Source organism: Colletotrichum graminicola (genome assembly GCF_000149035.1).
Source record: "Colletotrichum graminicola M1.001 genomic scaffold supercont1.60, whole genome shotgun sequence".
In the NCBI taxonomy this organism is placed as follows: domain Eukaryota; kingdom Fungi; phylum Ascomycota; class Sordariomycetes; order Glomerellales; family Glomerellaceae; genus Colletotrichum; species Colletotrichum graminicola.
This window is the reverse complement of record NW_007361064.1, coordinates 117,925-140,117: the sequence shown is the minus strand read 5'-3', so window position 1 is coordinate 140,117 and position 22,193 is coordinate 117,925. Positions and strand designations below refer to the sequence as shown.

Sequence of the window (22,193 nt, the reverse complement as noted above, 5' to 3'; positions counted from 1 at the left end):
AGCACGCCGCCAAGGATGACTCTAGCCAATCAGCAGCCGCACCACAAAAACGAGGACGTGTGCCTATGCATATAGTCATCAAAACGTAATATCACCCTAACGAGCTCATGTAAACCATGTCCTTCTCACTCAGGTCTTGGTTTACAATGCATCAGGTTCCCTATGATATCTCATATGGGTTCTCACAAGTATGAGTTAAATCGGCTCGTTCAGGTGTTTCTCATGGCGACAGCTATGTTTGAATTGGAAAAGATATGCCTCAGGTAGTACCTATCTTACGACCAACCAGAGAACCATTCAGACTTCTTGCCTTCTGTCTCGTTGGTCCTCGTCTTATAGGCCCTAGGGCTCTCAAATGTGCTCGCTTCACCATTCCATATACCCAACCTTTTACTCTGAGCTTTGGCCTCTGCCGCTTTGTACGCCTCTTCAGCCCCTCCCCACTCGACCCCCGACTTCGCCTCATATGTCGTTGCCAAGCCAAGCTTCAGCATTTCAAGGCCGACATCTTTCTTGAAGAGAAATCGTCTAACATATACTGTCGCAACGACACGGTCATACTGATCACGCCTATGAATGCGAACCCAAATGCGTTTGTCGAGGATGTAACTCCTTAGCCATTGTAATGCTTCCGCGGCTCCGGGTTGGCCCGGTCGACCAAAATGCGCGCCCTCAGGAGCGTCGATTCCAGCCATCCGTACAGGTATCTGCGTTGACCTTTAGCGTTGGGTTCCGGAATCAGTTCATAAAACATACAGTTTTCCCTTTCAGTGCGGTTTTGGTTGTGGGAACCTTCCTCAGCCAATCCCAGCCTGCCAGCCTTCCTCCCGGTGTATGAAACATGTGGAAGTTATCGCCATCTCCCACACTGGTGACTCGGCCTAGCAGCGTTCGTTTCCTGAATAGGTCGGGCTGAATATGGCCTGCAGTAGGGAACCTCCGCAAACGGGACTGGTAGAAGATGAAGGCTGCCAGTGATGCGACCGACGTTAGGAAAACCGGAGCCCACTCCTTTGCGGCGTGTAGTGGAGGATCAGGCTTCGGGAGGAGATCGTTCCATGATGTGGGCTTGGAGCGTGCGCCATCTTCCTTCTGGCTATGTGTGGGCGACCCTGCCGAGCTGGAAGAGCTGAACGGCCATGGCATTTTCGAGTGCTCCGAAAGGAGTTCTGCGCCTGCCTAGGTACGTTCAACGGCGTGGGTGCGTGATGCTGTCTGTAACCTCCAATCAGCTCATCGGGACGTTAAGCACGGCTATTAGGAGCTATAACTATAATTATGTGTTTCAATAAATAGAGAGCCAAGCTTCGATGCGTTTCAATGAGATCAACTGCTTACCTAGTACCTCGTTATCACAGCTACAGCTTGAGTCGCGTTGGTGAGAGCTCACTCATTTACGATGGGATCCTTGTAGGTAGTGTACACAGTGTCAAAGACAGTACATACTGTATGCTCTGCAAGGGCTGCGGTAAAACCGCGCTCCGCTAGGCCAATCAGCGAGGGCCCATTTTGAATCGATGCGTTCGAGCTTTCGGGATATGACGGCCACACTACACACTTTCGAAGGCGAATCCCCTCCATTTATCCTAGCCGGCCATCAGCCATTGGCATAATAAAGGAGGCTCAATTGGAGGCAGTACATCTCCTTGAGCTCTTTTGAAGCCGTCTCTCCACTCTACGATCGCGATGTCTGGCCTCTACCGCCTCGCCGGCCACAGCGCCAAGAGGTTATGCCTACGCCCGGCAGCAGCTACCTCCCTCGCCACCCGCCCCTTCTCGACAACCCGCCTGCGCCGATACGCCGATGCTTCTTCCGAATACCAGGGCACGAGACTCACTCCGACCTCTGCCGATTTTTCTCGCGCCGAGGACCACTACAGTCTGACGCCGCCGAAGGACCAGGATGTCTTCTCCAAGCCTGAGGAGTCTGTCGAGGACCGAAAGATCCGCCACTACACCGTCAACTTTGGTCCCCAGCATCCTGCTGCTCACGGTGTGTTGCGTCTGATTCTCGAACTCAATGGTGAGGAGATTATCAGAGCCGACCCTCACGTTGGTCTGCTTCACCGCGGGACCGAGAAGCTTTGCGAGTACAAGACCTACCTCCAGGCCTTGCCCTACTTCGACCGTCTTGACTACGTCTCCATGATGACCAACGAGCAGTGTTTCGCACTGGCTGTCGAGAAGCTTCTCAATATCGAGATCCCCGATCGCGCGAAGTGGATCCGTACTCTCTTCGGTGAAATCACCCGTATCCTAAACCACCTTATGTCTGTTTTGTCGCACGCCATGGACGTCGGTGCCCTGACGCCGTTCCTATGGGGATTCGAGGAGCGTGAAAAGCTCATGGTAAGTCGGAACGACCGTGGAAGGAGGTGATACGAAAGTCCGACTAAACCATGTGTCTGTTAGGAATTCTACGAGCGTGTCTCTGGTGCCCGTCTCCACGCCGCTTACGTCCGCCCTGGTGGCGTCCACCAGGATATCCCCGTTGGTCTGCTCGACGACATCTACCAGTGGGCTACTCAGTTCGGTGACCGTATCGACGAGACCGAGGAGATGCTCACGGATAACCGTATCTGGATTCAGCGTCTTCAGGGCATTGGTGTGGTTTCTGCCGCTGAGGCTCTGAACTTGTCTTTCACCGGTGTCATGCTTCGTGGTTCCGGTGTCCCTTGGGATATCCGCAAGAGCCAACCTTACGACGCCTACGATCAGGTTGAGTTTGACGTCCCTGTTGGTGTCCGCGGTGACTGCTACGACCGATACTTGTGCCGCATGGAGGAGTTCAGACAGTCTCTGCGTATCATCCACCAGTGCCTTAACAAGATGCCTGCCGGCCCCGTCCGCGTTGAGGACTACAAAATCTCTCCTCCTCCCCGTGCCGCCATGAAGGAGAACATGGAGGCTCTTATCCACCACTTCCTCCTCTACACCAAGGGTTACGCTGTCCCCCCTGGTGAGACCTACTCTGCCATTGAGGCCCCCAAGGGTGAGATGGGCGTCTTCGTTGTCAGTGACGGCAGCGAGAGACCCTACCGTGTTCACATCAGGGCACCCGGTTTCGCTCACTTGGGCGGTTTCGACCACGTATCGAAGGGGCACATGCTTGCTGACGCTGTGGCGGTCATTGGCACGATGGATCTGGTGTTCGGTAAGTTTTCTCCCAGCTACTACAGAACAACCGACAGTGAGGCTAACGGTAGCGTAGGCGAGGTTGACAGGTAAGGGGTGTGTCAGGGGATGGAATTCAAAAATGATTTTGAGGAACCTTTCCTTTTGTGTACTTGTAGAATGAAGAGACAGAGCGCCAACGTATATACCGCATCGTACTCTTTTCTAGAAGATTTTCTTACACAGTTCATGGACTTTCGATATGTCGGGTCTGTTGTCATTATGTGTGCTCGATATAGGTACTACAGACGAAAGTTTTCCATGTGTGGCATAATGATACAAATCGTGTGGCTCAGCCTACCCTACTCCCACATGGGCTGTTGATACAAGACACTGGATAAAATAACATGTATACATCTTCAGAAAAGCTTCGCTCCAGTAGTGGAAGCCTGGTCCATAAAGAACTTCTTCAGAGGACCCAGAGCATTTACAGCACTCAAACCAAGAGATCGCAATGGCACCAGAGGGCCGCTGTCCACGGAATAGAGCTTGTGAAGCTTGTCGCAGACGCCCAGTACAACGTGGTTCGCTGCATACCGCTCTGCGTTGTATGCTTCGAGAGAAAGCGTTGATCCCAAGTCCTGGCCAGTAGAGACAGCTGTCTGTATGGTCTTGACCAGGCTCTGCACGTCACCCTGGCCCTGGTTTAAGCCCTGGCCGGCAAGCGGGTGGATCGTATGCGCCGCATCACCGACGAGTGCGATGCGCTCGGCGGTATATGTGTCGGCATGTCGCATCTTGAGAGGAAATGAGGCAACAGTGCCCTCCTGAACTCCGACAACCTGTTGAGGGACCGCCCTGTGGTCAAAGGGGGTATGCTCCAATCTCCAGGCAAGTTCCTCAGACTGCCTAGCATGCTGTTTATGCATAAATTCGAGATCGACCGGGCTCAAGCAGAAGGCAGCGTTGACCATGGCAATGAATTCCTGTGGCGGAAGGTTCTTTAAAACCGCAGCATTTTCAGGGGTTGTAGACCACACCAGCGTCGAGTAGTTTCCGGGGAGCGGCAGCATAGCCACAGGGCCTGTAGGCAAGAAGCGTTGATATGCAATCTTGTTGTGCTCACCACCCCTTCCCTCGCCCTCCATCTGGAGCGTTGCAACGACACCATGCCTGCCGTAGTCCCAACCTCGTGCCTTGATCCCAGCGAAAGTACGAACAGGACTGTTTGCACCATCGGCTCCAACCAAGAGTCGTGCATGCAATTGTTTCCCACCTGATAAGTGAACGACGGGCCATTGCGTCAGGTCAAAGTCCTCCGTCTCGTGTCCAAAGCTGATATTCTCAACTTTTGCCCGGTCATAGATTGAGACCCCACCAAGCTCTTCGAGACGTCTCAAGAGACCCGAAGTCAAGTTAAGGTTCTCGCACATGTACGCGATGGTCTTTCCTGCCTCAGGGCTAGCGGGCCGGTCGAACTCGATTCTTGCGCCACTAACACCGTCCCAAACCTGCATCTCGTTGTAGTCTTGAACACGCTCGCGCTTGATGTGGCGCCATGCTCCAATCATATTGAGATATTGCGCCGAGGTGGGTGTGAGGGAACTGCATCGGTTCGAGAACTGGCTGGAAGGGAGGTTCCAAGCGCGGATCTTGGAGAGGTCTTGAGCTTCGACAAGAGCCACCTTGAGGCGCGAAGTCACTGGATTGGCTCCTATGAGAAGTTAGTGGTATTATAAGAGTCTGGGCGGGTATACAAATCGTACGGAGTGCAGTAAGAAGGCTGAGACCAGCTGGCCCGCCTCCCACACATACAACATCATAGATGTCTGGTTCCGCAGTCGACGATGCCGGGCTCGCGTTCGCATACGACCGGCGAGCATGAGTCTGAAACTTGCGAGTACAGCTACGGCAGACAAACCGATTCCTTGCCGAAAGAGCTCGGAGGGCCGCCATGGTGTACAAGCCTTCAGAAGGGGGATTTCTGGGTTATACAAATCCACGATCACATGGAACGATCAATTGAGACGACAGTTAAAAATAAAATAAAATCGCCACACTGTATGTAGCCACAGCTATGGCGTGAGCCAAGATATTGGGTTAGCTCCTATCGATTAGTAATGTGGCTAGTTCAGGCTACCCAAGCCCCTCGGTGCTTGACATCCCTGTAATCTTGAAGAAGTGACACCCTGCCTGCAAGTCGCCCCCACACAAGGTAGGTATTTTTGCCCGCATGACCTGTTGCCACAGCACCCAGAGGCAGCTAGTGCTCCTGTTTGTTGCGTCAGCGGGCTTTCATTTGACTTCATCAACATCTGTCCACTGGTCGCATCCATTGCACAACTTGCGTCCTACATCCACCCCCATCGCTCTGACCTGGTGTCTGCCTACCTATCAAGGCCGCAGACAATCAAGGCTAAATATTCTGCGCGACAGCATTTTGCGTTGTCATCCGTTTCTTGCTGCCAATCCAAGGTTCCACGGCACAGACTACAAAGGTTGCTTTGAGCTTTCCTTTGGAAGTGTCACACGGATATCCTTACAGGAGAGCCTTCTCTTAAGCGCAACGTTTCATTTTCTCTGCCTATATTATTCGCTCTTTTTGCAATATCGCCAGACCCCAACACGTCCAACATGGACGATTACGAATATCTTCAGCCGGGGTTCGATTCCAAGTCATTGACAGTACCCCGGTTACGATCGATTCTAGTTGCGCACGAGGTCCAATACCCCGCCACGGCGAAGAAACCGCAGCTTATCCAGCTTTTCGAAGATGAGGTCGTTCCCCAGGCAAAGAAGATACTGGCGAAGCAGGCTAGGGCCAAGAGATCAAGCAAGGGCATCGTCGACGCTGGAAGCTCCCAAGATACCGACTTCTTCGAGGACTACGACCTTGCACCTCCCCCACCTAGAGTGACAAGATCAAAGTCGCCGCGCAAGGCGTCCGCCAGGCTTAAGAGCGCGGAGCACGAGCAAGAGGCGCCGCCATCTATAAGCCCGACGAAGAGAAAGGTGCGCCCGGCAAGCAGGCAACTGCCTGAGCCTGAGCCTCAGCCTTATGTCGAGCAGTATACCGAGACATATGCTGAAGCGGAGCCGCTCGTGTCCGCTTACAAGCAAGCGACCACTCCCAAAATGCCCAAGATCAAGCAAGAGGAGTCGGAGGAGGATTTCTTCAACCGTCGGGAGTCTGAGTACTTTTCGTCCGAAAACCCCTTCCAAAGTGGCAGCCCGGCTGCGCAGCTCGTGGTCAGCCCAACGGGGCGAAGGAAAACCACTGGCACGGAAGTGGCACGCGACAGACAGGACGGCAGCACTCGACGACGGACAGATGGCCATCACGGTGGAGATCGACCCAGATCATCCAGAAAGTCTCATGCGTTCGAACTTCCTGTTAGCGACTTGTTGCGTGATGAGACCCCCAGCATTCAGTCTCACGAAGTCGAAGCCGGAGAAGAGTTCACTCCCGATGCGCAGTTCGAGATGGAACAAGAGATGGCTGCGAGCGGCGAAAAGGCGCTTGCGCCGCGACGTACAGAGCCTGCTCATCAGAGACGGAGTCTTTCCAAGCCCCTGTGGGCTCTTGCTGTTTCGCTTATTGGAGCCTACGGCGCATGGTACCGACAAGAAAAGGTAGCTGTCGGGTATTGCGGACTTGGTCGGCCTGCAACGCAAATCATACCTGCAGATATCACAGTGCCCGATTGGGCCGTTCAGCTCGCTGAACCCCAGTGCGAGCCTTGTCCCCAACATGCCTATTGCTACGAAGATTTTTCCGTCCGTTGCGAACCTGACTTTATTTTGAAGCCGCACCCGCTGTCATTAGGCGGGCTGGTACCCCTCCCTCCAACCTGCGAGCCGGACGGAGAGAAGGTTAGGAGAGTCAAGACTGTAGCTGACAAGGCTGTTGAGGAGCTGCGGGAACGACGTGCACAGTTTGAGTGCGGTGGCTCTTCTGCTGACGCTGGTCAGTCGACAGAAACCCCGTCCATTAAAGAAGAGGAGTTGAAGGCGGCCATCAGCTCGAAGCGGAGCAAGAAGATGAGCGAGCAGGAGTTTGACGACCTTTGGGTTGCCGCCATTGGGGAAGTCAAAGGGCGAGAGGAAGTGGAAGTTGTACCGTAAGTCATCAGTCACCTTGTTTTGCTCTTCTCATGTTCCTCGACTATACCCACAAGTCAATAACGTCAATACTCATTCTGACCAGTGTACTAACCAGATCGGTTGTGCCCGAAGTAGAAAGGCCAATTCCACCTCAATTTCAGACGCCTATCTATCGTCCTCCTCTCTCGCTCGGCTTCCGATCGGCTGTGCCCTCAAGCGTTCAGTCAAACTCGGTCTGGCAAGACATCGACTCTCAATTGGATCTGTAATCTTCTTGGTCTCGGCCTACTTTTACGTTCGAAGAAGGTACAGGTCTCACAAGGCAACAGTCGCGCAGGTTCCCGCGCTTGTCGACCTTGTTCTGTCGAGACTTGCAACGCAAAAGGAGCTTGGTGAGGAAGATATTGATGACCCTTGGTTGTTTCTGCCCAACCTCCGTGACGACGTCTTGCGTTCGGTGCACTCACTCGACGAGCGAGACCGTATCTGGACCCGAGTCAAGGCTGTCGTTGAACAGAACAGCAATGTTCGCACCAGTCAGAGAGAGGGACGCAACGGTGAGGTTGGCCGTGCTTGGGAGTGGATCGGACCTATCGCTGGGGACGGTGCCAGGAGGCGCAAGAGTGGACGTCATTCCTTGGCCGCAGACGTCAAAACTGAAGATACCCTTGAAGCATCAGAGAACAAAGCTGGTGCGCATTCGAAATGGGAAGAGCCGCGACCTATTTACTAAAGAATACGCGCGACAGGTAATGCTTGCACGCACGTCTGGCGGGGTGTTTCTTTCGGGTTTGTGCGATCACATTTTATGATCGAATGTAACAATTTTCCTTTGTAGCAACGTTTTGCGATGCTTTTGCGGAACAACCTGGAGGCTTTTCCTTTCTCAATACTTTTTGCTCATGACTTTTGGGCTGGCTTGAGGGCGATTTCGAAGGGGGCGTTTAGGCTCGTATGCGTCAGAATCAAGAACATAGTTTCCTCAGCTGTGTGGAGAGGGCAGCCAGAAGATTGACACAGAATTGCATTATCGAATTTATCCTACGCAATTATATTTTATGAAGTTACTAGCTGGTGAGAATTCTAATGCTGTCATGGTCAATACGGAGGCATTATTGGAAGATTGGCCATCGCTTTTTGGGGGAGGAGAGTTCTTTGCTTGCTTGGACGGAGAATGTCGGAGCGATCGGATATGCGAGGGGAGGTCGGCGCGGTCACGTTCAATATGCTAAATATTGAACGTACCAAGTAGACTAGGATATGCTCCAGAAAAACACCACAACTCGAAGCCGACGTTGGAGATGGTGGTGCGATTGCTGGGCTAATCGTTTCCCTAATTGAACACTCATTTCGCACGTATAGCAGCGGTCCAGTCCTGTCTTCTCTCAACTTCTTGAATTTGGCTAATGCACAGGGTGTTTATTGACACGCAAGGGAACATAATCCCCTTGGACAAAGGAAAAAAACCTTCTCGCTTTCAGACTCTAGGGTGGGTGGGAATCTATTGGGCCTTGGAGGAGACGATCTCTGTTGTGGACGGGGCGTCAGTCAGTATTGTTGCGGCAGACTCCGATGACGGAGGGGAAGATCGAATGACAGTACGTACTCTCAACCTCAGCGACGCTCTGCTGGAGGATCTGCTGGAGAACCTTGGGGTTCTCAAGCTCCTTGGTAACCTTGGCGATGATGTTCTCAGCGAGCTCCTTCTGCTGGCGAGCCTTGACCTGGCCTTCGTAGCGGACCCAGGAGTCGAGGACGGCCTTGGCCTCGGCGGCCAGGGCAGTCTTCTGCTGCTGCTCGTAGGCCTGAGCCTCAAGCTGAGCGGTTTCCTATCGTCGATATCCGTTAGCTACTTATCTTCATCTTAAATAAATACTCGGTCCACCCATATCGTTCCGCGCATTCGTCCGTCCGATATATCGAGATGTTATCCCCTTCCAATGATCGTCGTCTGCACCATGATCCGTACCTTAGAAACAGCAAACAAGGACTTGGTGATGTCAACGACGCCGGACATCTGCTGGACGTCCTCAATACGGCCCTTGACAGCCTGAGTGTGGTCGGCGCGGGCCGAGTTGAGGATGCCCTTGATCTTGTCGGCTTGTCCCTGGGCCCACTCGCTGTACATCGGGCCTCCGTACTTGATCAAACCACCCCAGACGGCGAGCAGGCAGAAGGCGACGACGGTCTCCTCGTTGACGACGTAGTACTCGTTGCTGATGGCGTAGACGCTCAGGGCGGCGGACGAGGAAAGGATGGCAGTCTTGGAGAGCAGCGAGTTGCCGGGCAGGGAGTCGACGATGGACTGGGCCTTCTTCTTGGGATCCTCGGCGGGAATGTTAGACGCGTTGCGGGCGCCGGCGATCGAGGCCGAGATGGCGGGCAGGGTGCGGCGGGCCAGGGTCGGCCGAAGGAGGTTCGCGCCTGTTCAAGGGAGAGGGGACTACGTGTTAGCCACCTTGTTCCGAAGTTTTCGACGTCATCGTGCTCGATCGGATTTGCCAATTGATACGGCAAGGGATCTGGGAGGATGTCTGGACGTACCGACGGCGCTTCTAGCCAAGCGGGACGCCATTGTGAGATGATATGGGGTGCGGTATTAAGGACTTGAGGTCGGAGCTTGCAAGGTGAGGTTTGACAAAACCTTCGAGAGGTAATTGGCGCTAACTCGGTTACGGAGACCGTCACGTGATACCACGGATGTCCTCGGCCTGGCTGTCCTCTTGCCTGCGGCGAATTGAATTTGGCTACGCTCGGGGAGTCTCCAGTGGGGCCCGGAAGTAGTCCCAGGGTACCTCAAAGGAAAAAATCGCAGGACCCGCTGTAAATCTGAGATCGGTCTTCACGATTCATAACAACAGCATCATACTACCAGACAAAATTCGCCCAGCATGCCCGCCAGAGTCTCAGGCGAAGGCCTGAAGAGAAAGAGAGTATCACCGAAGGAAAAGTCGAAAAAGCGCTCCAAATCAGAATCTGAGTCTGAAGCAGAGAGCAATGAGAGCAACGACCCTCAGGCTGAGATCCTATTACTTGAGAATGATATTTTCGAGTCCAAGAAGCATTACAACAACATTTCAAAATTGATCAAAACCACGAACACTCACGAGGATGAACCTGAAGTGGCGACCCTGGCCTGTGTAGCTCTGTGCAGAGTTTTTGTGAGACTGCTTTCTGCAGGAGCTCTCGTTCCCAGGAAGGGTCTGCCTGAAAAGGAGGCGATTGTTACGCACTGGCTCAAAGAACGGTATTTCGAATACAAGGATGTGCTCATATCCCTTCTTTCCAAGGAGGATCTGGCCTCGACAGCTTTGACGCTGGCCATGCGGTGTCTCAAGGTCGAGGCGCAACATCTTTACGAGAAGGAAGACTACATCTTCCCTCACAACTTCCTTGAACAGATCATCGCGGGTCTATTGCAATCAGACAGCGATGATACGCGCGTGGAGTTTGTAGAGAAATACTTGACCCAATACGACGACATCCGCTTTTCCACGCTAAAGGCAATCAAGTAAGTGTAGGAGGACACATTGCACGAGGCTGATAGAAACTGACAGCTTCCAGGTCTCTGGCTGAGACGCCCGGCTCTTTGCCCGAGGACGAGCTTTTCGATGATGCCTTCGAGCTGCTCACAAACATTGGTGACGTACCCACCGAACTCGGCAACTTCTTTGCCGAGAAGCCCAAGAAGAAGTCGCACAACATCAACTCTCTTCACCAGCACAAGAAGCAAGGCCAGGATGCCTGGCTCGCCGTTCTTAAGCTTGCAGCAACACGAGAGCAGCGAAAAAAGGTGCTGGATGTTATGTCCAATGAGATTGCGCCGTGGTTCATCAGACCGGAATTGCTTGCCGACTTCCTTACAGACTCGTATGACGCCGGCGGTTCAATCTCGCTGCTTGCGCTCTCTGGTGTTTTCTATCTCATCAAGGAGCGCAACCTAGATTACCCATCGTTCTACACAAAGCTCTACTCCCTTCTGGACAGCGAGATTCTGCACTCGAAGCACCGGTCAAGATTTTTCCGGCTGATGGACACATTCCTGTCGTCGACTCATTTGCCAGCGGTGTTGGTGGCAAGTTTCATCAAAAGATTGGCACGTTTGAGCTTGAACGCGCCTCCAAGTGCTATTGTCTTTGTGGTGCCTTGGATGTACAACATCCTCAAGAGGCACCCGCTCTGCACGTTTATGATCCACAGGGAGACAAGGGGCCCGGAGGCCAAGATGCTCATGGAGAAGCAGGGCCTCGATGACCCTTTTGTGGCCGACGAGGCCGACCCGATGGAGACGCACGCCATCGACAGCTGTCTGTGGGAGATTGTGCAGCTGCAGTCACACTACCACCCCAATGTAGCGACGATCGCCAAGATTATGTCGGAGCAGTTCACCAAGCAGTCCTATAATATCGAGGACTTCCTCGACCACTCATACGGCAGTGTAAGTGACATCTACAGCGGACGAGTAGGCGTATTGGTTGACTGACCGTTTCGCAGTTGCTCGAGGCCGAGATGAGCAAGCAGGTCAAGAAGCAGCCCGTTATCGAGTTCCAGATTCCGAAAAGGGTGTTCCTCCCGAACGAGCCGGATTCTGGATTCCAAGACAACCTAGTGACGAAGCTGTGGAGCTTCCAGTGAGGCTCGTAATGAGGGTGCAAGTTCAAGCAAGGAATGGTGGCAAAACTGGCTGCAGTCATGGAGGTCGAAATACGGCATTTCTTTGTACACAAATTGGCATTTTGATATCCGGACGAGACATGGAGGGAGGCAAGCATAGGTGGTAACTCAAAAGTTCGGGTATACTTACTGTCAATGCAAGAGCTCGATTGAGCCAGATGTGGATTTACAAGAGGGCTCACAATACAATGTATTACAATGGAATACTCTTGGGTCAAGCTGGCAGGGCTCTTCCGAACCTCAAAGTTGGGCAAAGGTTTGTCGGCGGAAGGATTCGGTTATTTGATCAAGCCTTAGCGCGTGATAGGCACATGAATTCTTTCCGATTCATTAATGCCCGAGTCAAACGGCCCAGGGCCACCTTGCAACTAAAACACCAAACCCACTCGGTGTGAAGAGTTTCATGATGAGTTACAGGAGAGATGTGAAGAAATGAGGCGCTACTCGGCGATACATTTGGCGGGTAAGGGTCATTTGACACGCGATTGTGCAACGATATGATCTGCACTTGTTGGTGTCTAACTGACCCTGTTTCTGTGATGTACCGGTAGTAAAACAACAAGTAGCCCCAGGCTGACCTTACCCTTAACTATACCGGCAGACAATCCATCTTCCTCTATCATGGGCCCAACTCCCGCCGCAGTCGCTGTTTCTACATGAGTATGTGGCAAGCGTGTACCCTAGCAAGAAGTACTGATTTCGGACGAATCTTGGCTCAGACATTCTATGATACTGTCTACACTACAGGAATTCTGACGTTTTTATTCATTGAGGGTTTTTTTTTTTTTTTTTTTACAGAGTGGGAGATGTTGGCTGGATACCTACTTATAGGTAGGTACCTGGGTAGCCCCCGGACTTCACATGATCCATTCGACAGGTGGGAAAGATACTCAGCGCCCAGACGGCCATCCCAATGGTCCTCCTCCTTGGAGTCTTAGAGTTGGAGGTCGTGTGCCCACCTGCCGCAAGCGATTAACCTCCAGGGCGGTTAGTATTGCGAGGAGCTACATAGTAAGCTTTGAGCTTGCATGGCGGCCTGAAAGACTTGCGGAGCGGGTAAGCGTACAGTACAGCACTGCGTGGCACACTGAAGGGATGCCCCGTTTGGCACTAGGACTCCACTGTGGGGGAGGGTGCCCTCACTCAGTGCTGGCTGCAGTTTTGCATCGGTGGCTGTGGATACAGAACCTCAGAAGGGAGCTGCTCTCGGACCTCCATATGACGGAAACACCTGGGTGGATCTCGCTGCAAGGTGCTGGGACGGCCGGGGGGGCTCTCGAAGCAGCTTAGCTCTAGACACACTTGCTGGGTTGTTCCATCCACTGACATCACCAAGAGTAACTGAGTGCATCGTTTATTATTATTTATCTTTCGCTCTTTTCAACGCGATCGGCAGACTTTTCCCTCACAGACCCAGCCCGTAATAGTTGTGTTGCATTGCCCTCGTTTCCTAGCCTTCCCTCCAATGGCTTCGTATTCTGAGCCCTCGAATATCCTCTACCACGGCCCCTTGGCACTTTCCACCATTCCATAGATAGGTGTTTGGTGTCCAGTCGAGCTTTCATGATTCCGCTCCACTCAAAACCGCAAGAAAGGACCGCTGAGATCCACTCCCCAGTTCGCCCGCTTTCGTTCTTCACGTGGAATCAGCCCCATCGCCACCAAACTTCGCAGGACTCGCCACACGGCACCATTAACATCTCCTAATCTACACAGACCTGCACCCACGACTGGGGTGACGCATCGTTACTATCATGCCTGATAACCCGTTCCAGCCCTTGGCTGCCCATCTGCGGACAGCAGGCCCCCAAAGGACACCCATGAACCCAGGCTCGACCTCGGCAGCACCACCTCCACCAACAACACCCTCGAACAACGCCAACGCAAATGATCCGAACGGACAGCACCAACAGCCACGCCGGCGTAAGAATCACCGGGGTGGAGCCAAGAAGAAGCGCAACCGCCGCAAGTCCTTCGCCATTTTGCCCGAGGAGTCGCACGACGAAGCTGCTGCGTCAGCGCCCGATCGTGACGAGTTTTACCGTCAGCGCAATAATCTGAGCAATACGAGCATCGAAAGCGAGGCGCTTCTGGATCATCGGTGAGTCCCTTTGTTTTTTGGATCGAGCTCACGGAATGACAATATGCTCAATGTGTGAATCAGGGAACAACAACCGCCGCTCCGACCTCGAAGACCGTCCATCATGAATGCTTCTACCCCATTCTCCGCCACAACGACAACGACGCCGCAGACGGGCAGCAGGTTGCGCAATGCTTATGTCGGAGATAGTGCAGAGGATGATGAAGGATCGTGGGACGAGGGTGCGCCTTTGTTGTCCAGGTCTATTCAGCGCTCTTCCACTGCCCCATTGTATTCCGGCTATGGCTCAAACGACCCTCGCCAGCGTATGAGCCGACGCGGGTCTAGCAGATCCTCCAGAACGAAGCTTGCAACTCCTTTTCAAAACGACAGCTATAACGTCAACTATCCCCCGTCGATGCCCGGATCACCCACATTCCGGCCCTCAGACCCATTGAACCTGAGCTTCGGGGATGTTATGATCCATGACGACGAGATTGACATACATGCTTCGCCATGTAACAGTCACAGGGGGAGCGTGGACTCCCGCTCAGATCGAGACAGTCGCAATGATTCATCGCCGGATATGGCACGGAGGAACAATATCGCCTTGACTGCCCAGGAGGACGTTTGTTTTCCGAGCGGCATCTCCGAAATTGGGGACGAGGAGGGGCACTCGCAGGACCCAGAAGCTAAGCAACGCCCGAGGCGTCGTCGCCGCCGTTGGCCGGATCTCGCCATTCTGGAAGAATGGAGCCGCTTCGAAAAGGAAGGCCGCAGCGAAGAGAGACGCGTCAAGCGCATTACGGAGCCTCAGCTTATCAACGGTCGCCTACGGCCCATTACCCGAGAATGGTATCGTGCGGAGGAAGACGCGCCTTACCGGTTCACTTATTTTAACGAGGAGTTTCAGAGCACTATTCACAGTCAAACTATATCGGAGCTCGTGCAACCGGGCGGGAACTTCCAGGAGCTGTTCATTCCGGAGCCACGCGTCCTTTCCGATGACGAGAGTGAGGATAGCGGCGAGGAGGAGGCTGGCTTGTTGCCGCTCTCCACACATCATTCCCACACTGGACAGAATGGAGACTCCCGGGATCCGAAACGGCAACCATCCTTGGCAAACACTCAAACGGATGGTGAGAAACGGGATGGTGTCAAGTCACCAGACAAGACTTCGGGAGGCAGCTCTCGTGCGGCGTCTGTTCATCATACACCCACTGGTGTCAGATCGCCGGTTGTAGGCAACCAGGCCACACAGACGCCGGAGTTACTTGACAACACACCAAGGTATGGCGAGAGACCTGTGTGGTGGCTAGACGTCCTCTCCCCGACCGAAGCAGAGATGAAGGTGCTGTCCAAGGCTTTCGGTATTCACCCGCTTACAGCCGAGGACATCATGGTCCAGGAGGCGCGGGAAAAGGTAGAGTTATTCCGGCACTACTACTTCGTCAACTACCGATCTTTTGATCAGGACCAAAACAGCGAGGACTATTTGGAACCCGTCAACATGTATGTCATCGTCTTCCGCGAGGGTGTCATCAGCTTTCACTTCTCCATGACGCCACATCCCGCCAACGTGCGTCGTCGTATCCGTCAGCTCAAGGATTACCTGATTGTAAACTCTGATTGGATCTCGTACGCCATTATTGACGACATCACGGACGTGTTTGTGCCGCTGATTCAAAACATCGAAGACGAAGTCGACGACATAGACGACGAGATTCTGAAGCTTCACTCCACAACTGGCAACACCAAGAACGACGTAGCCGACGAGAAGGCAAGCAATGCTGGAACGTCAGTAGGATCTGAAGGTGATATGCTTCGAAGAGTGGGCGATTGCCGCAAGCGTGTCATGAGTCTTTACCGTCTACTTGGCAACAAGGCCGATGTCATCAAGGGCTTCGCGAAACGTTGCAACGAGCGCTGGGAGGTGGCCCCGAGGTCGGATATAGGGCTATACCTGGGCGATATTCAGGATCATATTGTAACCATGACGTCTAACCTCAGTCACTACGAAAAGTAAGTTACCTTGTCTTTCCGGCGCGCAATCTTCTGCGTCAGACCTAACTTTGGCCCCTTAGAATCCTAGCCCGGTCTCATGGAAACTATCTGGCGCAGATCAACATTCGTATGAATGAGCGACAGGAGAAGACGGCGGACGTACTCGGCAAGCTGACTGTGCTGGGCACCATCGTGCTGCCCATGAACATTATCACAGGCTTGTGGGGTATGAACGTCTGGGTGCCCGGCCAGGAGTACGAGGGCGACTTGAAATGGTTCTGGGCGATCACGGCAGGCCTCTTGGCATTTGGTATGGGATGCTACCTGATTGCGAAGCGGGTTTATAATATAGTGTAATGACGAACGGGTCGTCCTTCCTTCTGCTAAATTTGTCGCAAGAGGTTGGATAGGAACAAAAAGCGAACGCGGCTTCGTTTTTAAAGCACGGTGTAGATAGGTCGGTGCATTCACAGATGGTAAACGGTACATGTGTCTGTACGCCGGTCACTGCTGAATAATGTCAACTACTCTGGTTTGAGCCTGCTCGGCGACATTTGCATCAACGTCGACGCAATAGTGACCTTGGGTTCCCCCCGTCCCACCTTTCTTTATCGACTGGAAGAGCTTGGAATGACCAGACACATCTAATTCCAGCTGGCGTGCGCCTCCGCCGCGTACGACTGCCCAACACGGGAGGGGAAAGTAGAGCGATTGTTACTCCGACAGCATGCAGTCAAGCGAGGAATGGAAACGGGCGAAAGCGGTGCAACGGCAACCATGTTGTTTTGTCAGCGAGACCGAGTTGATAAGTCATTCAGTCGGACGTCACGGCACAAGGCCATATTCTTGTCACCAACGTCCAACAGCACGGGGTGGGTGAGTGTTGGTAGGCAGCCCTAAGGAGATAGAAAGTATAACAAAGTGTTGTTGTTTTATGCTGCCTGGGCTGGTGGAATATTGACTTATGTTTACTGGAGTGGTAGTTTCGAGTGAAGTATATTTAAATTGATTGGTGATGTATATACATTACTTGTAAGTGTCTTGTGGTCACTACGGGCTTGTCTGTCCTTGAATTTGGAGACATGCAAGTGGGGGGCTGAGTACTAGTTTGATTGTACATTACGATATACACTATCTACGCTTCACAATATCAAGGCCCATTGCTTCGTTAACTCCACTGTTGGTCGTATCATCCCTCAAACCACTCATTCAATGTCCTCCATTGCCCACACGCTCACACCTGTCCGCTCGACGTTGGCCTTGAGCTTGTTTAGCACGGCCTGGCGCTTAGCTCGCTTCGCCATCAGATCCGACTTCTCTTCTGCGCTAAACCCGCTCAACTTCTTGCGGGGCGGCGTGGCACGGCCGCCGTACGAGGCCATGGACGACATGAAGGAGTGGCGCAGGGTGCCGGGCGAGGCCATGGCCGTTCGTTCGGGCGAGAACATGGTAGAGCGGCTATTCCTTTGAGGCGTGACCATCGGCGAGCCCTCTCGGCTGTTGACAGACGAGAGCCGGAGTTTGCGCATTTGGTTTTCCAGGACGTCAATATCGCCGGAACGTTTCTCCACCATGCTCGTCATCTTGCTGATGGTGCGCATGACGGCTTCAACAGTAGGCATGTTGGAATTGCCCTTGCCAGACGCACTGCTTGTGGCGGCGATCCTTGTCTTGAGAATCGTCAGCGCCTCCTCGGCTTCGGCAAGCAGCTTCGTGAAGTTTGTGTATTCGCGGCGCAGTTCATTCTGCTGGCTGGCTTGTTCGGCGCTCAGAGGCAGTGTGCGGTTGAGGTCGGCCTGTTCCGGGTCCGTCTTGACCATGATTATCTTCTTCAGGTCGTCTTGCTTCGAGCGGAGGCGAGACATCTCACGGGCAAGTTCGTTGCAAGCCTCAAGCTTCTCCTCAACATCGTGGACACGTCCTTCCTCGAGATCTTGGGCCAATGATCTGTCAATAACTTCCCCAAGTTCGTCAATCTCAGAAAGAACCCAGCTGTCGGGGTCCTCGAGGTCTTCCTTGTGTCGACCGCCCGCCTTGAAGCCAATATCGTGTCCCATGAGGAAGCTGGCCAGAGAGCGGGCATTCAGACCAAGTGTATCAATCATCGAATTGATGTCACGGTACACAGCTTCAACCTGGGCTGGGATAGTCTCTTTGGCCGATGGTACCACGTTGGAATGTGCAATGAAGTCGTCCAACTTGAGTGATGGCTCAATCTTGGACGCAAGAATCTTCTGAATCTCGTCGTCCTCTTCGTCCTCCAGCGTTTTGGTCTCTTCTGCCTGACGTCTCTGACGCGCAATTCTCTGCTGAGAGATGAAGTGGTCTTCGGCAGGCTTATTGCTAATAATCGACGAGCCCATCTGAGAAGGCTGCTTCTTCTGTGCCGCAAGGATCTGGGATGCCATGCCTGGGGCGCTAACCGAACGAGCCGACTCCTGACGCAGCATGCGTCCTGGTACAGCACCCCCTCTGACCGGACTGGGAGAACGAGGACTGGTTTGCGAGGGGCGAGGGAACATGGGAGCATTGCGGCTGAGGTCGCCAAACAGTGATGCTCGTGGCCTCTCCTCCTCGGTGCGTGGAATGGAGTAGGTGCTGCTGCTCACCCCACCGAATGAGCTCTGCGGGGTCATGCCAGCTGTAGGCGTCATTGCCGTCATAGATGGACTGAGGTCCTTGGAGACCATCACGCCGCTGCCTTCAGAACCGTCATTGTCCTCTTCGTCTTCGTCCTCAAGATCACTGCCGTGTTCACTCTCAGGGATAGTCGGAATGGGAGGCAGGGCATTTTCCTTAGGCTTGGACAAGAAGTCCGGAGGCAATGGGGCGTCATCAACTGCAGGAGTGTTTCCCCGCGGCGTAGACGACCAGGTTGCTGACGAAAGTGACTGCTTGGGCATCTTCAAGAAGTCAGGAGCAGTGGCCGGCGCCGTTGATTTGGGCCTTTCCGGCCCCAGCTCCGGCTCCGCAGAAGACCTGGAGTTATCATCCGCTGGCAACGGTAGCGCCTCAGAAGGTGTGGTGGACTCTGCAGCTTTGCCTGGCTTGGGCGTAAGGAAGTCGGGTGGAAGCGGTGCCTCATCGACTGGGGTGGTGCTTCCCTGAGGCTTGGAAGGCCCGAGGAAGCTGGAAGTCAGCGGTGCGGCTGCGGCTTCTTGCGTTTTGGCCTTTGGCATCGATAGAAAATCGGGAGGCAGAGGTGCATTGTCCACCTTGGGGGAAGGCTTACTTCCGCCATCTGAAGGAGCATTGCCTGTGCCCGAGGAAGACGAAGATTCTCCTAGCGGATACTCATTCTTGCTTGTTGATTCAGGGGGCAGAGGAGCGTCACTTAGAGACTTCTGTTCGGATTCGATCTTTATGTCTGTCGTCTTCTCGGCGGACCTTGCGGAGCCGAATAGACCCCCAGTGGCTGGTTGCGATGGGAAGCCGAACAAACCACTCTTTGGGGCCGACGTTGTGATAGTCGCTGACGGGAAGCCAAATTTGGAGGGTGCAGGAGTTGTTGTAGGGGTGGTCGATTGACCGATACTGAAGATCGACTTCGCCTTAGGTGTCTCATCCGTCGTGTCCGTTCCCTGGTCCCTGGGAGGAGTCTTCTTCTCTGCATCTCCGAGAGCAGAACCAAAGTTGCTGCCGAAGAGGGACGATCCACCAGCACCAGGGGTAGAGGGTTTTTCATCATCGTCATTCGCAGAGGGGTCGGCTTTGAAGGTGGTTCCCAGCTTGAACGGCTGGCTAAACGGATTGCTAGTCGCAGGGCCACTCGAACTTGGCGGGGGGAAGGCAGTCTCTTTTGAGGTCGTAGACGGCTGAGCACCTGTGCCAAAGGGACTTGACGAGGGCTTGCTTGAGAACACGCTTCCACCCTCGTTGCTCTTGTTACCAAGCGAAGCAAATCCGCTAGATTTGGCAAAGCTGGCGAATCCTCCAGAAGCTGGAGTAGCCTTAGGGGTCGAGTCGGATGCGCCACCAAAGGGGCTCCTTGCGCCAGAATTGCCAAGACTGCCGAAGCTGGATTGGCCGAACACCGGTGACGCAACCGCAGTTGAGCTAGATGCACCCCCTGATGCCCACGGTGATGATTTTTGCCCGAGTGCCGACGACTGACCAAAGCCAATCGATGACGGTTGGCCGAACGCAGGGCTTGAGGAAGAGACAGAGGGGCTCCCAAACGCGCCGCCGCTGCCAAATACTGACTTAGGGGCAGATGACTGGCTAAACCCAGAGCCGGATGCTGCTGAGGTGCCACCAAAGGCACCGCTGCCGAAGGCGGAACCGGTAGAAGCTGCAGGCGTGGTGGAACTTTGGGTGGTGCCACTTCCCCAAGGTGAAACCTTCGCACCGAGCGTTGAAGAGCCGCCAAATGTGGGTATCTTAGACCCACTGGCACTGAAGGGTGAGGGCTTCTGTGCCGAGCCTAGAGAAGAAGTTGAGCCAAATGCCGGCGTGCTTGAAGGGGTACCGAAGGCTGGCTTGTCTGAGGCGGATGCGCCCGCTGCTGGTGCCGGTGTTAACGAGGCTACCACAGGTGGCGCAGAAGTGTCGAGTGCGGCCATGCCGGGATAAGTCATGCCTTGCCTGATGGATTCTTCATACACGATCCACCATGCGCTTAACACGCCTTCGTTGTTCAGCACCCACAGGCCTGGCAGCGGGCCAGGAGAGTCCTCAATCTCTTCATCTGCAGGGAGGGGTTTGTAAACCTTATCCTTGCTCGAGAGATCGAGGGCGACACCGATAGGAAAGGTTGTGTCGAAGCTCTCATTCATGGGAAGAGAGGCGCGTTTAGAGTCATCCGCTAACTCTGTTGTGGTAAAGACGCCGGCAGTGTCTACTGGGTGGTCAGCTGTCAAAGGCGATTTGGCCCTGCTCAGGAGGCCAATGTCTGGCGAGGCGGTAGACGCCACAATCAGGAGGTCCTGCAGGTTGGGGGGGAAGTCCTTCAGTCTCAGTATTGAGTGGTGAGGGGTCTTCTCGGCGCCAAAGGCGTCGACAGGGTCGGTAAGTTTTTGGAAAGTAAAATCTGACGGCATCTTTCTTGTAATGATGTGGTAAACTGAAGTGGGAGGGGATTCGGACGTTGAAGTATGAATCGCGAGGAAGAGGTGGTTCTCCAACCAACTCAGAGAAGAGACTGAAGCCGATTAGTTCCTAACAACGACGCGTACCAGACGGCGAAAACCTACCGTGAGCGTTGGCCACGTTCGGTGGCCGTGGGATCTCGCCCTTTCCTTCGCCCTCGGGGGTCATCTGGAGGATGGTGCCATCCGCCAAGCCCGCTACCAGCTGCTTTCCCTTCGTGCTCCAGCTTATACAGCTCACTTGCGCCCTGAGCGAATTGCTGAGTTGCCTTTCCTTCAGGTTCGCGATGTGCAGGTTGCCATTGTTCGTTACAATGGCGCACAGTTCCGCCTTCTCGATTGTGGGGTTCGGAATAAGAGTCCTCAACGTTTCGCCGTTCGTCGCAAGCTCGAACGCAGCCTTTGTACCGCCCTGGAGCAGGCTATTTACCTCGTAGACAGCGAGCCCGCCCCCGCTCTCGGCGGAAAGGATCAGGTAGTTCTCGTCGGCGCTGAAAGCGAGCTGCGAAACCCTCATGGGCATGGGCAGCTTGCCCTGAGGTTCGAAAGCGCGGACGTCGGAGTCGCCCTCCTTCTCGGTCTCGAAGCCCTTGCGTACGGATTCGGTCGACGCGATCGTGATGCCATCGGGGCCTGCCGCGGCGACGAGGCCGCGGCGGACGGCGATGCTAATGAGCGAGGCCGTATCGGCGGGTGGGGGAGACCACGCAGAGGTAAGCCGGAGCTTCGCGTCGCTGGCAATCGACTTGAAACCAAGCGCCTGAATAGATTTACATGGTGAGCCTCGAACTTGCAATAGACAGTGGCATCGACGGTGTCGGTGACCAGATCTCACCTCGGTCTGGATCACCTCCAGCTCGGGGCCTTGGCTCAGTCCTCCGCCCCCAGCCGTGCTTCCAAGCATGGCATTCCCTTGGTTTCCGAAGCTGAAAGCCATGACTGTCGCGACGTGACCGGCTTCTGGAGGGAGGACCTGCAAGTCAAGGTCGTCCTTCGCATTAACAGGAGGGGCCGTGTTGTTTATAGGGACTTTTTTCTCTAGGAATGTTTCCTTTTTTACCCTCCCCTTGCCTTGCCGGGGTATGTAGTGGTTACTGTAGCCGCAAGGTTTGCCTGCTGCCGCTGTTGTT

General features: G+C 54.0%; 8 protein-coding genes across 8 annotated transcripts; 4 read left to right on the top strand and 4 right to left on the bottom strand.

The window, feature by feature from the left end:
• Positions 1 to 275: 275 nt before the first annotated feature.
• GLRG_10408 (uncharacterized protein) lies at positions 276 to 1,146 on the bottom strand (the record flags this gene model as incomplete). The annotated part of the gene is made up of 2 exons (XM_008101093.1): positions 276 to 707; positions 757 to 1,146. The coding sequence occupies 2 exons, from the start codon at positions 1,144 to 1,146 to the stop codon at positions 276 to 278; spliced, it is 822 nt and encodes a 273-aa protein (XP_008099284.1).
• Positions 1,147 to 1,686: 540 nt separating this feature from the next.
• GLRG_10407 (NADH dehydrogenase) lies at positions 1,687 to 3,228 on the top strand (the record flags this gene model as incomplete). The annotated part of the gene is made up of 3 exons (XM_008101092.1): positions 1,687 to 2,349; positions 2,413 to 3,154; positions 3,212 to 3,228. 3 exons carry the CDS (start codon positions 1,687 to 1,689, stop codon positions 3,226 to 3,228), a joined length of 1,422 nt encoding a protein of 473 aa, XP_008099283.1.
• Positions 3,229 to 3,533: 305 nt separating this feature from the next.
• GLRG_10406 (ubiquinone biosynthesis mono0xygenase COQ6) lies at positions 3,534 to 5,070 on the bottom strand (the record flags this gene model as incomplete). Its single annotated transcript, XM_008101091.1, has 2 exons — positions 3,534 to 4,828; positions 4,881 to 5,070. The coding sequence occupies 2 exons, from the start codon at positions 5,068 to 5,070 to the stop codon at positions 3,534 to 3,536; spliced, it is 1,485 nt and encodes a 494-aa protein (XP_008099282.1).
• A 678-nt stretch (positions 5,071 to 5,748) lies between these two features.
• On the top strand, positions 5,749 to 7,951 carry GLRG_10405 (uncharacterized protein; the record flags this gene model as incomplete). Its single annotated transcript, XM_008101090.1, has 2 exons — positions 5,749 to 7,235; positions 7,354 to 7,951. 2 exons carry the CDS (start codon positions 5,749 to 5,751, stop codon positions 7,949 to 7,951), a joined length of 2,085 nt encoding a protein of 694 aa, XP_008099281.1.
• A 768-nt stretch (positions 7,952 to 8,719) lies between these two features.
• Positions 8,720 to 9,793, bottom strand: GLRG_10404 (uncharacterized protein; the record flags this gene model as incomplete). Its single annotated transcript, XM_008101089.1, has 4 exons — positions 8,720 to 8,745; positions 8,825 to 9,047; positions 9,188 to 9,642; positions 9,763 to 9,793. 4 exons carry the CDS (start codon positions 9,791 to 9,793, stop codon positions 8,720 to 8,722), a joined length of 735 nt encoding a protein of 244 aa, XP_008099280.1.
• A 316-nt stretch (positions 9,794 to 10,109) lies between these two features.
• Positions 10,110 to 11,853, top strand: GLRG_10403 (CBF/Mak21 family protein; the record flags this gene model as incomplete). Its single annotated transcript, XM_008101088.1, has 3 exons — positions 10,110 to 10,729; positions 10,783 to 11,656; positions 11,713 to 11,853. 3 exons carry the CDS (start codon positions 10,110 to 10,112, stop codon positions 11,851 to 11,853), a joined length of 1,635 nt encoding a protein of 544 aa, XP_008099279.1.
• A 1,793-nt stretch (positions 11,854 to 13,646) lies between these two features.
• On the top strand, positions 13,647 to 16,333 carry GLRG_10402 (CorA-like Mg2+ transporter; the record flags this gene model as incomplete). Its single annotated transcript, XM_008101087.1, has 3 exons — positions 13,647 to 13,993; positions 14,057 to 15,994; positions 16,057 to 16,333. 3 exons carry the CDS (start codon positions 13,647 to 13,649, stop codon positions 16,331 to 16,333), a joined length of 2,562 nt encoding a protein of 853 aa, XP_008099278.1.
• Positions 16,334 to 17,181: 848 nt separating this feature from the next.
• GLRG_10401 (uncharacterized protein) lies at positions 17,182 to 22,000 on the bottom strand (the record flags this gene model as incomplete). Its single annotated transcript, XM_008101086.1, has 3 exons — positions 17,182 to 21,116; positions 21,169 to 21,823; positions 21,899 to 22,000. 3 exons carry the CDS (start codon positions 21,998 to 22,000, stop codon positions 17,182 to 17,184), a joined length of 4,692 nt encoding a protein of 1,563 aa, XP_008099277.1.
• Between the last annotated feature and the right edge of the window lie 193 nt (positions 22,001 to 22,193).